The 18,796-nt window shown below is 34.5% G+C and overlaps 1 protein-coding gene across 3 annotated transcripts in view; it reads left to right on the top strand.

Moving 5' to 3' along the window:
* Positions 1–18,481, top strand: part of LOC106057538 (myophilin-like) — a 37,462-nt gene extending 18,981 nt beyond the window's left edge. For 2 of the 3 annotated variants that reach the window (XM_013214778.2, XM_056032646.1), the window contains exons 4-7: positions 3,418–3,575; positions 4,766–4,870; positions 11,561–11,690; positions 12,723–14,617. In XM_013214778.2, coding sequence (XP_013070232.2) covers positions 3,418–3,575; positions 4,766–4,870; positions 11,561–11,690; positions 12,723–12,911 — 582 coding nt within the window. In that variant the 3' untranslated portion in view covers positions 12,912–14,617. Of the gene's footprint in view, positions 1–3,417; positions 3,576–4,765; positions 4,871–11,560; positions 11,691–12,722; positions 14,618–16,486; positions 16,617–17,391 lie in introns of those variants that run through there. The other variant, XM_013214776.2, reaches the window with a different exon arrangement.
* Positions 18,482–18,796: the final 315 nt, after the last annotated feature.

Genomic DNA, 18,796 nt, shown 5'->3' with positions numbered 1-18,796 from the left:
ATACCTGATATTACTTTCAAAATGGTAGATTCCTGATATTACTTTCAAAATGGTAGATACCTGATATTACTTTCAAATGGTAGATACCTGATATTACTTTCAAAATGGTAGATACCTGATATTACTTTCAAAATGGTAGATTCCTGATATTACTTTCAAAATGGTAGATACCTGATATTACTTTGAAAATGGTAGATACCTGATATTACTTTCAAAATGGTAGATACTTGATATTACTTTCAAAATAGTAGATACCTGATATTACTTTCAAAATGGTAGATACCTGATATTACTTTCAAATGGTAGATACCTGATATAACTTTCAAAATGTTAGATACCTGATATTACTTTCAAAATGGTATATTCCTGATATTACTTTCAAAATGGTAGATACCTGATATTACTTTCAAACTGCTAGATACCTGATATTACTTTCAAAAAATGGTAGATACCTGATATTACTTTTAAAAATGGTAAATTCCTAATATTACTTTCAAAAAATAGTATATTCCTGTTATTACTTTCAAAAATGGTAGATACCTGATATTACTTTTGAAATGGTAGATTCCTGATATTAGTTTCAAAATGGAACATACCTGATATTATTTTCAAAATGGTAGTTTCATGATATTACTGTAAAAATGGTAGATACCTGATATTACTTTCTAAATGGTAGATTCCTGATATTAACTTCCTAATGCTAGATACCTGATATTACTTTCAAAATGGTAGATAGCTGATATTATTTTTTAAATGGTAGATTCCTGATATTACTTTCAAAGTGGTAGATTCCATATAGACCAGACAGACAGACAGACAGACAGACAGTTGACGTGTGTTTGAAGTACAACTCTAGTGGTGCCAGTGATGGATACAGTACCTGGTGGTAGTAAAACTGGAGATGTATCCAGCAGACGGCGAAATGAGTTCTGCACAACTTGGCAAGATGGTCTATTTCTTTTTAAAGAGGTCTATTTTTAGATATTGTCAGCGGTTTCTGATAAAACAAAATACACGAATGTTACCTTGAACTTGGTTGTCTCATTCTGTTGAAACACAATCAATTATTATATATCTATAACTCTCTCTCTCTCTCTCTCTCTCACACACACACACACACATTTCATCTTTTTCTTTCTCTATATGTTTCCCTATCACTCTCTCGTTATCTCTCTCTCTCTCTCTCTCTGTCTCTCTCACTTTGCATATAAATCGTTTTATTACTTTTAATATACTTTACAGTTACCACTTAGAAATCGGGATGGGACTTTCGTAACGTGCACGTATCTTTAATCATTGCGTCTTCAGGGTCAAAAGAATGGCATTATGTATAACGATATAATTCAGATCTGAATCTATTTTTAGTAGGCTGGTAAAGCTGAAATGATTCTATGTCTTAGAGTTCTTGCATTACTTTTTGTGCTTGCTTTTCAAATGTTGACCTTTACACTTCGTGACAGGGCTAATTAGACCCAAACAGAAATTCTCAAAATATTACAGATTTTTTAAACATTATCATTTTCTCCGACATGGCTTAAAAGTTTAAGGCATTTTTGCATATATATTTTTTTTTTTTAATTCCTTAAAAATAATGTTGTTTTTGTTTTTAATTTAGTAGTGAATAAAGAATTAAAATGAAAGCAAAAATAAAGTGGTAGTGTCATAAAGTCGACATACGATGACACTTCGATGACATTTATAACATCCAGGTGGGTAACCTGAGTGAAAACATCGTGGAAATGTCATGAGGTTTTGTTTGTTTTCTCTGAACCAGCGGACTAGATCTACTTCTACATCACATGTACATCTTTTTTTTTTTTTGTTTTTGTGTTCTAGCCTCTGTGTAAACCAAGAGTCGGTTAGGTTGACTCAGCCATCCAATGAGACGCAAGCAAAATACGTCACCGGAAGTAATACGAGACATTTCCGGATGTCCAACGTGATAAAATAAAAACTAGTCGGCTGTGGGATTAAAGAAAAAAAAATGTCTTATCAAAACACATTCAGAGAAAACAAGAAAAAAAAAACTTAAAAAAAAAAGCTTACTTAAATAGAAGAGCTCCACATTTACAGCTATATGTCACTAATGTAGAATTATTTCCATTTTTTTAAAAACAAAATAATTAATTAGAAATAATTAATTGACTTATTTGCTATGTACAATAAAAATTGTGTAATAAAGGTTTCAATTTGATTCGACAATGGGGGTTGGAAAAATAACGTGTACAATTATCTAAGAGTACATACCCCAAATTGGTCTGCCATGTCTCTGAATACTGAAGAATTTATCTCCCTTGTCTGTATCAAAGAAAATAATTAATTACCAGTAATTAAATGACTCATTGGTTACTTTTTTTTTATTTCATTGATTCAAGTATTATCTTCACCTATAAATAATTCTGCAAATTTACCACCTGATCCTAGAATGGGTGTGGGAAAACTAACGAGCTTAATTTTTATTTCCAGACAGACAGACAGACAGAGTGAGCTGATATAAGCTTTGTAAAAAAAAATATGTGCCGCTAAGAGGCGAGCATAGTTCAGATTATTATTATACATCAAATACCAATAAGTAGATTTAGATCTAAGGATAAGTAGCTATAACGAGAAAACAAAGACATCTTTCAGGCCGGCCTTAGATAATTGGAAGACCCTAAACTAAGTGAATTTAGTAACCCAAAACATGAAAATATTTTAAAAAAAACTTAAATTTGTGATAGATCTAGACTAACAATAACAAATTTGTGTTATTAGAAATAGTTTTACCAATTATTTTTGCTAACAGCAATTTCATGCTTTTAGCTTTCTCAAACCTCCTAAAGCCAACACACTAATACTGTGCCAGAGAATTTCTTCTGAAAAGAGATTGTATAGTTATCTATTGTTAGCTTCAAATTTTAAAGCGGTGACCTACAAAGTATAAAGGAGGCTAATTCAACTTATAACGCCACATCGGTCAAGTACAATTTCTTTCCTTTGTTTGATACCAAACAAAGTAATCTATTACCAATGTTAATTAGCGAATTGATTTTTTTTTTGCTTTTGATTCTTGTGTTGTCAGGTAAAAGAAATAATTGTGCGAAATTTCAGCTTGATCTGTGACTGGGTGCGGGAGAAATAACGTGTTCTCTCTCTCTTTTGCTTCGAATTCCTCAATAGCTATGGAAGAATATCGTCGTTACATTGCCGAGCCTTGCCTAGGAAGAGCCTGTCTTCAGATGTCCACTTTGTCCATTATAAAGGGGGGAGGGATGCTTTCGGCTGTGGAAAGTTCTGAAACGACCAAACGTATAGGTTTCTGGAGCACGAGAATGTCCCGCTTCCACTAGGACCCGGTGCAGGACGGTTGTTTAAATATTTTCTTATTACAATAGTTGTAGAAATTATCAGCATTTTTAATTTGCTTCTGTCTAAAAGGTTGAGAACTCTTTCGACTCCGAGGAAGCCTTGAAATGCCTGGCCTGGATCAGAGAAATCACGGGGGAACCCATCAACCTGGAGAGCGTCCTGGACAACAAGCACAAAGTCTCCGAGTTTTTCTACAGGACTTTGAAAGATGGGATATTGCTGTGCAAGTAAGTCACAGTGACCTAAGCCTGAGGCCGTCCAAACTCTTTGTTTTCTTAAGTTATTGATTCTCAGACTACTGTTAATAGAAGTCTTAAGATGCGTTTGTTTTAGTACTGTATTAATTGACTGTTGATAAGTTGGTGAGGCATTGCGATCAGCAACTGAAATCCACAATATATACTCTTGAAACTTGACCCTATGTTAGCTTGCTAAGGTTCTGTGTTAGCAAGGGATACAAATCTAAACTGACTAGGGGCGGACTGGCTATATGGGTATTCTGCAAATGCCCGGTGGGCCGATACCCAAATGGGCCGGAAGGAGCACTGTAATCATTTGCTTTTTTTTTAAATCACGTCTGTATTTTATAAGAAAAGGGCCGTATGCATATCACTAAGGCACGTATTAAATTGTTAAAAGTTTTCTAGTATTCTCTTAAAAAAGGGTCGCTCTCAGCGACGTGTGTATATTCACTGTATGTATGTGTACAACTATCGATACATTATCAAACAGAATGTTTTAAGGACAGGTAGACCTAGAATTGGATGTCCATCATATAATAATACAACTTGTGTTCGAGACGACGGAGATAAGTGAGGAATGCAGTATTTCCCGTGGTCGCACAGCCCCAGATGTGACCTACATATTTTGCCACATTCTGGGCAAGCACAACCATTGTCCGCAGGTGGTCGATCTAGATTTTCTGCGTCTGTCCGCAGCATCGGATTTTCTTTTGGTCTCAAATATATATCCCGCGGCATTTTTGAGTGACCTCCAGCTGTCTCGTTCTGAGGCCGCATGCAACCAGGTGCTCTCTTCTATGTCAGCTAAGTTAGCACCTAAGCTGGTCTTTACAGCTTTTCCATGGGGCATATCTGTTACGTCGACCACCTTTTAGCTCACCAAAAAAGACTGCCTTTGGCATACGTTCGTCTCCCATACGGGATACGTGCCCTGCCCAGCGTAACTGTCGGATCATAAGAAGTCCCTCTATACTGCCTATACCGGCGTTCGCAAGGACATCGTTGTTTGTAGTGCGGTCTTGCCAATGCACGCCCATGATGGAGCGCAAGCATCTTTGGTGAAAGCGCTCAAGTTGTCTTGGCTCATTTAACACCCAGCCCGCCCCTGAAACTGACAGAACAAAAATGGAAAAAAAAGTATTGACTATAATTTCTCACACTGTCTCTTCCACCAGATTAGTGAATGCTATCGTTCCAGACGACATCCAGATTAACATGAAGAGTCAGACGTTTAAGAAGAGTAACAATGATGCTTTTGAATCAGCCAAAGAAAGAGCGAGGTAAATTATCTCTGTTTTTGTTTTTTAATTTCGGTTTATTCAATATTTCCAAATGTTTACATCACCGAAAACACACGAAACAAATAAAGTTTCATGGTCTCAAGACAAGTAATGTAAAAACTCGTTCAACAATCGTCCTTCATTTGGTTGTCCTATTTCCCCGCTTGAAGCACGTGACAGTCCTCATACATCCATCATAGGCTTACATCTCACACAAAACGAAATGTTTAATCGTACGATTGTTGAAGGTTTCCTATATTTATTACTATCTCTGATTTTTTTAAAGTAAATTGTCAAGTACCGTTGGCCAATTAAAACATGTGCCATTTTACAACTTCTAAAAGTTTAATACATCTCATTCAAACTTTTATAAATTTGCTTAAATTACAAATAAATACTCCTAACAAAAACGTAATTCAAAGTATTAATAAAACAAAACATTTTATATGCACAATAAACTAAAAAAAATATTATTAAAGAAAAAAGAATGATCGGAACATAAAATAAAGAAACGATACAAAAAATTTCTAAAAATTATTTGTCGATATTATAAACATATTATGAAATAGCTTCTTGATGCTTTTCTTCCTATGCTTTGTGTGGTGATAGTACTGATTAGATTGATTACCAAAGTACTTTTATACCGTACGGCTTTTTAGTCACTATAAAAAGTATGGTACTTTCAATAGATAAATATATATACAACATACATCATAACATACAAACATAAAATATAATACCAATTCTTTGAAAGTAGAAGTCCAAGAGATGTCTACGCCCATTTTTTTTTAAAGCGAAAGAAAAGATTTCCAAAGAAAAAAAACAGACTACTCTTTTTGCTATTCACATAGATATATTATTAATAATAAATAGTTTATTTTTAACGCTTTTGGAGAAAATGTAGGGCCCTCCACAAAAATTGTGCCCGGGGCCTCCAAATATTTAGATTCGCCCCTGTTTGTTTTTTGGTGATAGTCCCACTCTTTGTTTTCCCTGTATGTTCAAAAAAGAAAAAAAAAACTTTGACAGTATTACAGAAATGGGGTGTGTAGGGATGCGGGGGTGGGGGGAGAGACCGTGTTGGATGGAAGAAAATATTGATGTGTTGTACAGAAAAAAAAAAGGGGGGGGGGGGAAGGGGGGCGACAATTGCAATAATGTCAATAGGGATAGTCCGGATGAGCACAAAAATTTCGACACAACTGACAATTATTCAATTTTCTCAAAGCTCAATATGTTTCCTTTTTTTCTTTATTTACATTGAAAATAAAAAAATTTTTATAATCTAGACGGTACAGATTCCAATTCCTCTCAGATCTTATCGGTTGGTAAATGCACCAACAAAACAAAAAATTAGCAAATTCTCGGAATTATTGGTTTTTCCATAGAAACCAAAGACAGGTCCATTCGAAAGAATCCCAATGTCAAGGACCTCGTTCGCCTGGCATGTTTTACAACAATAAACAACCAAATGATCATCTAATTTGAACAATTTCTGTACAATGTTGACCTAAATTGTTTGTGAAAACATGAAACTTGGGATTTGTCTTATTTGTTTTTGGTAATGTAATCTTCTACTCTATAATTTTTATTTTTTTTTAAAGTCTTAGAACAAATCAACTATCACTTAGGTGTTACAAATGAGTAGAGCCTCAACAGCAGTAATTAAAAAACGCAAGTATCCGACGAAGTAGAGACTGTAAAATAGTTTAAAACATTCACTTTTGACATTCTCGGAAGGCATCTTCACACTGTGCTACTACCCTATGTATTGTGTAAAAAAAATGTTAATGTAATTATTATAACAGAATTTTTATAAAGGAGAAAAAAAAGGAGATCAAATGTAAATAAAAAAAACATTGACATTAACATTAAATATTGAGCAAGAAAAAGAAACATCATAGTGTGCTACATAGAAATCGTTCAAGTTGAATATGTTTGTGCTATTGCAATGAATGGTGAAGTAACGTCTGTAGTATATAAGATAAGATAAACCGAGCGGGTTTATAAAAAAATGTCTCAAAGGTCGAGAACTAAATTGATGATGTAACAGTTTCTTTCTCTGACTATCGATTAGTGTTTAGTTGAAACTTGGGTTCCTAGTTCTGAAAGAGATACTCCATTGTATTAATACAAAAGACCTTAGACCAGCGGTTCTCAACCTTTTAAGCTCGGCGAGCCCTTTTTACAATCCTTTACTCTGCGGCGACCCCCACCAGCACAGCAGTAGAAGCATAGACAAAAACAATCCATTTTTTCGATGGTCTTTGGCGACCCCTAGCAAATCGTCAATAGACACCCAAAGGGGTCGCGACCCACAGGTTGAGAACCCCTATCTTAGACCATACTTTATTTAAAATGGCTATGACTATTGAAATTTGACAGGAAAGCAAAGCTGAAGAGATTCCATACGAGATAAAAGACAATGCAGTTACGGCGAAGATACCATTACTATAGTAGATCCAATCCGCACCATTTGTCTCTTGTATTAGTGACGCCACTCAGGACTTATTAAAAGTTGATAAAGTAAACATTTTTGTTTTAAAAGTTTTTGCACCTAAAAGTGTTCCAGGAATGTAAATGTGTACGATGGGAAAAAGAACTCAAAAGACATTTGTTTGTTCATTTGGAACACCTTGAAGTCGTGTAATTCTGTTTAGAAGTGGTATAAACAATGACTTTTACGCAGAGCCGGCCTTACGTCACTGCAACCTATGCTCCAACAGTGGGCCCCGCACTTTCACGGGTCACGCGCTAATTCTGGATGTAAATTATTAAATAAAACCATTATAACTAGTAACAGGGTCTCCGTTGCCTCCTGATTTCCCAGGAGCTCCTATAAATCTCCTGAAATTGCAAAATATACGAAAAAGTCCTGGAAATCTAAAAAAAAAAATAATTATTGAAATCTTCTGCAAACTCATAAAAATGTCCTTAAAATAGACAAATCGTCATTTTGGGTGTCATTCGATACACCAATCCTACGCGAGATAAAAAAAAAATACTTTTCAGTTTTCATTTAATTAAAATGGGATGCAAAGACGAATTTATTTTTGAATACAAAATCTTGATTTTCACTTATCTTTATCCCTACCCTGACAGACTGCACGCAATCCAATTCGCAAAGGGCCCCGCTATAGTTAGGGCCAACCCTGCTTTAAAAACACTACTACATGAGTCCTAACTGATTCAAACGTAATGACATTATTACTTATTTTAAAAAAACGCTCTTCTATAAGCATTGGAGTGTCTGTTGGTAAAAGTACCGATACATTCATATTACTCAACTGTTTTGTCACATACAACATTCATCTCATTGGGAGACGGGACCCCCCCCCCCCCCCCTCAGGATATTCTTCAATCCACTGGTACCTTGCTACGCCACTGCTATTTTCCTATATGGAGGGCTTGATTTTGCTTTATAGCCCATTGAAAGAGAAGAATAAAAGAGCTATTGTGTGTGAACATTTGTTGTGATCCGATACTGTGTAGATTTAGTTAGAGAAAGAACTTTTTTTTTTCATCTTCTAAGGGGACATAAACTGTAGGATGCACATTTGTGATACTATTATTAATGAATGAGAATACTCCCCAATTTATTTCATAATAATTGGTAATTAATGTTCACTTGTTGTACAATGATAATTAAGTTCATCCAATACACTTGTTGTATTATCATGCTCCTCATTATGTTTACTAACTGTGTGAATTTCTTTCCCCTAGAAGCTTAAAGTAGTCTCCCTTCTCCCGTGTTTTGTTTTCACAGGTTCTGTCCCTGTAAACAAATGTATACTTTTAAATGAACTGATTATGTACCAGAATAGGGACATTGATATAAAGATTCTTTTTAGTTACAATATAATGTAGTGATTTTAATATCTGTAAAACAAAAAAAGTATTCAAGAAATTCAAAACTTAGATTTCATTAAAATGACAATATACAATTTAAGTGACAATTGTTTTAAAAATTAAAAGCAAAACATAGATGCATTTATTTCTAAATGTAAAACACTTTATACAAATATTATTAATACTCATGGCAGGGACAAATTAAGTATTGTAACGTTTATTTCAATTTTCTGTGGTCTTACAAAGAATGACACCAATGAAAAAATAATCAAGATGTTACTGATTTTAACTAAGTAACTAAGAACTTGTTTTAATATAGAATCCAATCGCAAGTGTGTGTCTTTGGCTTTGTGGTAAGCACTGTTTTAAAGTCAAACACTCTTGGTTAGTTTCACTATTTATATGTGTTAGATAAAACACTGCAGAGAAATGGAATGCAAGTCAGTAGCACGGCAGAACTGCACATGAGCTGACGATATAGACTTTGACAGTAAATCAATGGTATGAGCACAATCTCACAACGTCTCACAAACATGGTTTTGTGTGAGTGAGTTGGTGGGAATATCTGCCAGTCATGGGAATATCTGCCAGTCATGGGAATATCTGCCAGTCATGGGAATATCTGCCAGTCATGGGAATATCTGCCAGTCATGGGAATATCTGCCAGTCATGGGAATATCTGCCAATCATGGGAATATCTGCCAGTCATGGGAATATCTGCCAGTCATGGGAATATCTGCCAGTCATGCGAATATCAAAGATAATTTGAAGTCGAAAATTGTCATAAAAATTATACCAGTCTCATTGGTGTATGTAAAGATGATCTTCGTTTCAGGTAGTGTGGTATGTGCTTCGGGCTATAGTCACGATCGTGTTGGGTTTGAACCCTGCACGCTTCCAGTCCAAGTCGTCCTACAGGAGAGTCGAACTAGCTTCGTAATATCTTTGCTTCAGACGTTCAGACTTAATTTAAGAAAAACAAGTGAAACATAGAAAAAAATTTTTTACGGGAAATAACTGCAAAATCACTGCCATATATCTCAATACTGCAGAAATAAGCTCCCGTTTTCTATATAAAACAAAATTAATTGATTAAATAAAAGTTGTGTTTTTTTTATTCTTGTATTGTCATCAACTATGAATAATTATGCGAAATTTCAACTTCATCCGAAAATAGGAAGGGTAATTAAAACGTGTTTCAAACTTTCAAAAGGGGATTAACTCCAATGATACAGCCACATCTCTCAATAAGTAGCATTTATTTCGCTTTTTCGATACGAACAAAAAATTAAAAATCAGTTAATTAATTCGTAATTGTTTTATCAACTCATGTTTTTTTATATACAACAAATAATTGTGTAGAGTTTCAACTAGCTCCAAGAATGGGTGATATAAGCTTTGTAAAAAAAACATCGTTCAAGACCAGGCACAGTAAAACATTTATTACAAAAGTCTGAATCGGTGCAAGATAAGATATATCCTTAATGACTGTGTTATCCCTATCCCTCTCCTCTACCCTCTTATCCCTAAAAGTTGTAACCAATCCCTCCTACTATTGCGCTTTAGTCTTTGTGAACAAAGAGTTAATTGCACTAATGGTGTGGACTTGCTTTTTGATTTTAACCACTGTGTTTTGCTTTGCTGTGAGTTTTGATTTCCTGTTTGGCTTTTTTTACTACCATGTGTTGTGTGCTTTCCAAGACTAAAGATCCCGTGTCGAAAAGGTAATTAATTGTCTATTCTATTGTGTTTAGTTGTTTTTGTTTCACTAAGCAGAACTTTGACATATCTATTAATAAGTAAAAAAAAAGTAAAGTACATTTTAGAGCCAAGATTTACTTTATTTGAAAAGATTATTGACGTGTTCTCTGTAAATAAGTTATATAGGTAAATACCACAAATGTGACGATCATTTTACATTAATATAACTTTTATATTTATCATCTTTAGTTGTTTAATTTTGTATGAGCAACAGGTATGCTGTGACGGTCCATTACACTCGTCCAGTGGCTGTTCATAATAAAAGATCCAAAATAAACAAAAAAGTAAATCTCCCCTTTCAGACATTCTTGTCTAAAGGGCAGATGATGTAAAGGTCATCCGTTTCCGTGGCCTACGGTTTACGAGGGTGTCATGTGGCCAGCACAACGACCAACCGCCTTTATTTTTCCCCAACTAACGTCAGGTACCCATTAGAGCAGTGACATTTATAACAAATGAATATTCACATTTGACTAGAGTAACACCTTTAGTAAAATCACTAAATTTAGAAAGCCTTCAGGACAGAAGACTCAAAAATAAAGTAGCAATTATACACAGAACACTGAACCATAATCCTCAAATACAAAAACAAAATTTAATAAAATACTCTGAAAGACACAAAGATAAAGGCACATTCCTCATTCCATATGCTAGGACAAATTTGTACAAATACTCCTTCTTCCCTAGTGCTATTAGAGCATGGAATGGGTTGCCTGAGCTAGCCAGGAAAACCAGTGACTTGGCAGAATTTAAGTCATTGGTCAATATGCATGACTAAATGCATGACGCGTAGGATGTAAGCATCTTCTTTTTTGAAGTAACGTCTGTATTATATAAGATAAGATAAGGGTGGACTCAGAGGCACCGAAAAATCCCGAAATTAAAAATCCCAGTCTTCACAAGGATTGGAAACCGAGACCCCCGGTTTGGAACCCAAGCCCCTTGCCGCTCAACTACCGCGCCTGCATGCAATACTACAGAAAAGAAAATAAGGTTGCATTAGAAAAAGACGCCTTTTCACAAACTGTCTAACCGGCATATTCTTCATTTCTTTTTTTCTTTTTTTTTTTTTTTATTTAGAATCGAACTTTTCTGCCAAAAGATTCAAGAATTTGGAGTGCCTGAGAATATGTCTTTTCAGACCGACAGCCTTTATGAGAAAACCAACTTACCCCAAGTCTGCGCCGCCATCAGGAATTTCGGAATAGAGGTTTCTATTAATATGATAATTAATTTTTTAATTCTAAAAAAGATTATTTACAAAAATAAAAGAGGGAGAAGGCTCAATTTCGACATGCGATTGTAAAACTCATAATAGAGATAGTTCTTGCGTGACGGGCTTATAGCTAACGAGGGGGTTGTCCGGCCAGATCATAGACTGACTGTCTTTACTTTTTCTTGCTAATAGACATTTATTTTTGGAGAAATTCAAACATTTGATTGTTGGTTTCTTTAAACAGTCAATATAGCTATACACGATAGAGAGAAGGGGAGCGAGAGAGAGCAAGAAGGAGAGAGAGAAAGAGATAGAGAAAAAAAGAGAGAGAGCGCACGAAAAAGAGAGATAAATAGTTAAAGAAGACAACTTAGACTAATTGAATGTAAAGCATAAGTAAGATTGTGTCTACAAACTGTGTTTTCTTACATACTATCAACTAGCGATCCGTGACAAAAGAAATCAAACTAACAATAGAACAATAAAACCTTATGTTGTAGTTTTAATTACTTGAATGACTCAGTGGCAAAACACCTCGGGTCTTCCATCAAGGACGCTGAACCAACTCTCTTTTTTTATACCGAGCTTATATCAAAGCGCTAATGGAACTCTTGGTCAACATGCGAAAACCTAAGAGATGTAAGACCTGGAGAATAGCTTACACAATATTCATCCGTTAGGATTGATTCAAAGTCATTGATGCCATTTCATTTAGTATAGGCGAATTTTTTTTAAAGTATTATTTATATTTAACTTTTAAAATTACTTTGTATAGAATATTTAATAGAAGCTGTAAAGAGGGTGCGTCAGGTAGAAGGTTTAATTTAAGTGATTCCGTTAGGCTCTCAGCCAACACCACTCAGCTGGAGCTAGGATTCGAGCCTTAACCCCCTTGATCGATTGCTAAGTGGTTTCGTCCACTCAGCCAGTCTTCTTACATATACGCAGTCTACATTTTAATCATACACTCATTTTTATTCATAGAATGTTAACCCATTTACACTTCCAATTTTTTTTCTGTACCAGGCTGAGAGTCGCCCGAGTTTCTCTGGCAGCAGGACGTGGCCGAAAAGAGCCGAACAGAACCGAAGGAATTTCTCTGAAGAGCAGCTCCGTGCCAGCGAGGGCGTCATCAACCTTCAGATGGGGAGCAACAAGGGAGCCACTCAGTCTGGCATGACCTTCGGCAAGAAAAGGATGATCACCAAGGATTAGTCTTCTCCTAATATGTATTTCATTTCAGTTAGAATAATAAAATGTGTGTAAAAAAACAAAGTTTTAATATATCACAAGAGATAGACGTTATTTACATTGATATTCTGTTCACAACTAAAAACTTATTCTTCGAGCACAACTCAGAAATGAATTTCAATAGCTCAAAAAAAAAAAAAGGCAACATCTCAAAGCCCGGTTAACGGTCCACGGCTAAACATGGCTGCACATTGGAGGAATAATATTGTGAAAGTCCAAGCAGGAATGATGTACTTATTTCTATCTTAATAAGTGACTGGTATAATTTTATACCGACTGGCTTTCCCTGTCGATTGATGTCAACAAATTAAATCAAATGTAATTTATTTCTCCTCCCAAATACATAGACCCTGAAGACTTTCACGATAGTTCCTTTAGTGTGCCGTGAATGTGAGGTGAAAAAAAAGAGATCAACTAGCACTGTAGTTACTGTGTCTATATGTTAATTGATATTTTAGTATTAAAATCGAATTCATTTTAGCAGACGATAGAAACGGCTATGAAGTTTCTAAGCTGTGCTCGACAATCGAGACAAAATTTTCAAATTTGTGATCTTTTCAAAAGAAATTGTTTCGAGGATAAATATCTTCAAATCGTCTTGTCTTTGTAAGTTTGAATACTCGTTCATGAAAATCCATAAATTTAAACAAACTAATGTTTTTCAATAAAATTCAAATTTTGTACAGTCATTTTAAGCAAACTAAACTGAATAGAAATTGATCTTGGTTGGAAAACATAAAGGTATACATACTTACACTATAATAAATATCCAACGCAGAATTGAAAAGCTTCTCAGCCTATGTGCTATAAGAGTACGATTCAAAACGTTATTTATACAACTGTCCTGAGACTGTGTGTTTTAGATGCATTGTATCTTTCAAAGCATTTCGTTTTTCATTCAGTAAATTATCATATACTTAATACAATTTAAATGCAAACATTTTGACAAACAGGAACCATATAAATACTATACGCGTATTGATTAAAAGTAAGGCATAATTTAACTGTTTAAATAAAATTAATTTGTTAGTAATATATAATATAATGGGGGCGCGATGGTCTTCGCAATGGCTGAGTGGTTAAGCACTTCTGAACATGGGGTCCTGGCTTCGAATCTCGGTGAAGACTGGGATTTTTTAATTCGCGATTTTTAGAGCGCCCCTGAGTTCACCCAGCTCTAATGGGTACCTAAATTTAGTTAGGGAAACTCGTTGTGCTGGCCACATGAAACTCTGCTCGTTAGCCGTTGGCCACAGAAACAACCTTAACATCACCTGCCCCATTGATCGAAAGGTCGGAAAAGGTGAACTTTACTTTGTCCTTTAAAATATATAAGGATTTAACTAAATAATATGATAAAACAAGATAATATGTTATACTTAAATTTTACTTATATACTACGAATTTCCAGGATACTAGGGTAAACTTAGTTACTCATCACTATGTCACGTTTTGTGCACGCTTGAGTTGATTCAATGTTTAGTTGATATCGTTTGATACAATAAATTAACATTTGTATAAATGTTCATGTTTTAATGTTCATTGGAGATGGTCTATTTTTATGTTGTGGTTATTTCAGGGTGGTATGTTTTATGCTATTGTTGCTTTGTTATTTTACAACACAATGCTACCAGTAATGCCTATGCAATAAAATGTTGTTTTATAAAGTATCTATTGGTATCTATTTCATATATTTATGTGTTATCTTGATGTTTTGTTGTAAAGGTTTTTTACCTATTGAGTTTGTTTGATAACTTTTTCTGTTGGAGAATCTCAATTTAAACTAGGCAATGTCAAGGACGTTCAATTGAACGTCGCTGTTACCAAATAAACAAAGAGAACTTGCCGACCCGCGGCGCAGCATACGTCGCTATTTATTGACAGGTGCACACTTCCTGAAAGACACAGTTGTTCAAATGAGGGTGGATGGTTGAACAACGTAGAGAATTTTGTATACAGAGAAGATTACTTCTTCTCCCCCCCCCTCTCTTTTTTTTTCTGAGCCGCGCTCTCTGTCGCCGCCATAGTTACGTGGGGTAGCTCTAGTCCGACTTGCAGAAATAAAAGAGTTATGATTTCCATGACTTTTTCATTGGGTTAGAGAGTCGGCGTGCGCGAGTTTTGCCCCGCATGGTTTGGCGACGTAGAGAATGTTATATATATATATAGATTAGAGCTATAGATGTAACAATATTTCAATGCGTGGCTGTTTGATTAGCTGTCATTAAGGAAGAACAAATATAGTTCAAAAACGTCGAGGTTTAAAGGTAAAACGGTCAAGGCTAGATACTATGTTGCCAACGAAATAAAAGGAAAAATGAGCTATAGATATAACAATATATATATATGGAAATTATTTTGTACTACAAAAAGAAGAGATTAGGAAATTTGATTCTGCAGAGCTAAAAGGTGAAAAACAAATTATACTTTTAAAGAAAAAATTCTATGTCCACTTCCTTTATTTTTCGCCTTATGAAAATCGTCAATAAAGATGTTAAATGTAGCCATACTAAAAGCATCAACCAAAAAAAAAAAAGATAGATGATGTAATACTGAACACTTGAAAACAGGTTGGCTAAAATAAAAGCAATAAAAATATTGTATTTTGCTCTGGGTGATTCTCATTTAGTGAAATTAATGTCTATAGAAACTAGTTTCTCATTACTGTCTAAGTATCCGTGGGTTCTTCTGTAACTAATAAAATAATTAACAGTACACTTTCATATAGAGATTCAATCTTCAATATATCTTCTCTGTCCACTGCTCATGCGCATGCTTACACACTTCCGGTCATTTTTTTTCATCCATTTCCACTGACATATACAAGAATAATTGGATTATACAAACATTTTTGTTGTTTTGTTTATTGACCTTTGTTTCCAATGATTCTCCATCCGCCAGCAGCTAAGGTTTTGGGATGACATCTTTTTTTACTTTAGAGTACCATTATTCTGTAATTTGAGAAAAATACATATTTTTATTTTTAGGCAAAAGAAAAGTGAAATAAAAAAGGTCTTAAATTTTGTTGCTATTATTTAAAAGTATGAGCTATGATTAAATGTAAAAATATGATTTTATAACTATGTCAACACTAGTTTGAAGCCCTGCTTTATCTTAGGTGATATATTGTTCTGTTGACAAAAATGTTAGCACAAATTAGACGATAAGTCATGGATAGAAAAATGGTGGCCTAGAGGCAAGGAGAATTGGATTACACAAGAAACAGTTCACATCATCAGACTTTCAATGATGAAACGAACAAAAGATTAATAGACGAAAAATGAATGTCGGAATACATGTAACACGTTGTGTATGTGTTGCTAATGTAATGTTTATATGTAAGAGTGTTTGGGCTGTGTGTTGATGTGACAGTGTGTATATGTTTGATTAGCTGTTATTAAGAAAGAAAAAAACATGATTAAAAAACGTGGAGGTAAAAAGGTCAAACGGTCAAGGCCGGATACTAAGTATGTTGAAAGACATTCACCTTATTTCATTAATATCCTGATCTTGCATCTATTTTGTACATTTGTGAACAGGATCGAGTTATTTGTGTACAAGTGCCAGGAGTTTGGTGTCGCTGAGAACAACACATTTCAAACAGACTCCCTGTACGAGAGGACGAACCTCTCTCAGGTCTGTGCAGCCATTCGGGCGTTAGGAATTGAGGTAAGATTTTGTATTTTCCAGGATTCTCAGAGTTTACGTCAATTCTCCTTGCTTTGAGTGTGCATGCTAATAGAATTCCATTTGATTGTTAATACTATTTTCCTCTTTTCAATTGACATGAGATCCAAAGCTTTGCTGTTATGTTGACATCACCAGCTTTAACTTTGTTTTAGGGAAGAGAATTATAAATGTGTCATCCCATAGAGTCTTAAACATTACGAGTGTTGCTTTGGTCTTAGATATTCTAATAATTCTAGCAAGAACAAGCAAAACATTTAAAAATAATACTTTTTTAAAAGGGGCTCACTTAAGAGAAAGAACTCCACATTTACAAACCATGCATCTCAATACAGTAATATTTATTTCTGTTTTTCGAAGTCAATCAAAATTAATTAATTACCAATATTTAATTAATTGTTGTTGTTTTTTTTTATTGATTCATGTTTTGTTAAGAAAAAAAGGAATAATTGTGCAAAGCTTCAACTTGATCAGAAAATAAGAAATGGGAGATATAACATGTTCTTATCTTATATAATACAGACGTTACTTCAATAAAGAAGATGATTACGTCCTACGCGTCATGCATTTAGTCATGCATATTAACCAATGACTTAAATTCTGCCAAGTCACTGTTTAAACTTTATACCAGACATCCACAGTGATCTGATAAACTTTTAGTAAAAATAAGTCTACAACGTTCGTTTTAGAACATTAGCTTTTGAGTTATCGGAAACATTTGACGCTAAACCTTTTTTCTGTGCGTCTGTTGTTTCAGGCGGAGTCCCGTCCAAGCTACACCGGGAAGAGAATGTGGCCTAAAAAGTCTGAGATCAACAGGAGGACATTCACGGAGGAGCAGCTGAGGATGGGGGAGAGCGTCATCAATCTTCAGATGGGGACCAATAAATTTGCCAACCAATCAGGCATGAACTTCGGCAAGAAGCGAATGATCACCAAAGACTAATCATTGATCGAATGCTTAATTATCTCAATTCTCAATTACGCAATTTAAAGGGGGATTACAACACGAATAATTGGTTTACAAATGTGTTTACAAAAAAAACTGTATTTCTTGATGCAATAAACATGTTTGTTTTCTAATACTAGGCGACGTTTGCACGTGTTAATATTAAAAGCTTAATTCATCAGAATGGTCTAATTAGTTTTAGAATATGTTAGCATCTAATAAGAAAATACCAATGATTTTAAATATGAACAACAGTAAGGACTTTTCTGAACATGAAAATCAACTTCACTAGTGTGACCATATTACATAAAAAGAGCATGTATGACCAGTTACAAATAGTGTGAATATGCTCATCAAAGAGGGGAGTGTATTCATGTACAATGAAATTAGGTCAAAGAAGATCATATTCAATGTCAACTAGGCCGCCTGAATCTAATTTTTAGTTTCCAACCATTTCAGTAAGCATCAATTAGTTTTATCAAATATCTTAGATACGAATTATTTCCATTTTTTTTATTTTAAAAATATTATTTAAATAATAGTATTTATTTCAAACTTTCTATTTGTCAATATTGCCTGTGTTTTTTTAATTTTTTTTTTAAATTTTTTGTTTCATGTCTTCTATTTGAACTTGCTCTGTGGTAAAAAGATTTACACAGTATTTAACAAAAATAAATAAAATATATTTGTAATTAGCAATAGCTGGATGGAGTCTCACTCTATGGAAATGTTTAAGAAGAAATCCTATGCAATTTGTTTATAATGCCTGGTAATTTATTTTCAATGTAGAATGTCTCGATCAAGCTACTCAGCGCTACAATTTACAGTACCTAAGTATGTCTTTGTGACGCTTGAAGACTTTCTATTGAATAAAGAGTCATTGAGCGTGGAGAAGTCAGTTTCTTTGTTTGTTTGTTTACTATATAAAGCCATTGGGAAAGTAGGAGGAGGGGGGGTGAGTTTCATCATTTATTTTAAACACAGTCATCTCCTCTTTGTTTACTTTCACGTTTCCAGCATCCGGTTTACATTCCTGGTGCTTATTATACAGTCAGGTTGAAAAATGGGAAGTGATAAGGAGAAATGTGGAGGAGGAAGCCAACACAATGGCAAATGAAAATGAATGAAGAAAGGAAGATACCTTGAAAAAAAAAAAGATAAACTAAGTAATGTCAAGGACGCTTAATTCAATTTTTTAAACTGCCAGCTAAAT

This window comes from Biomphalaria glabrata, chromosome 6 (assembly GCF_947242115.1).
Source record: "Biomphalaria glabrata chromosome 6, xgBioGlab47.1, whole genome shotgun sequence".
NCBI classification, from domain to species: Eukaryota; Metazoa; Mollusca; class Gastropoda; family Planorbidae; genus Biomphalaria; species Biomphalaria glabrata.
This window is presented reverse-complemented; position numbering and strand designations above follow the sequence as displayed.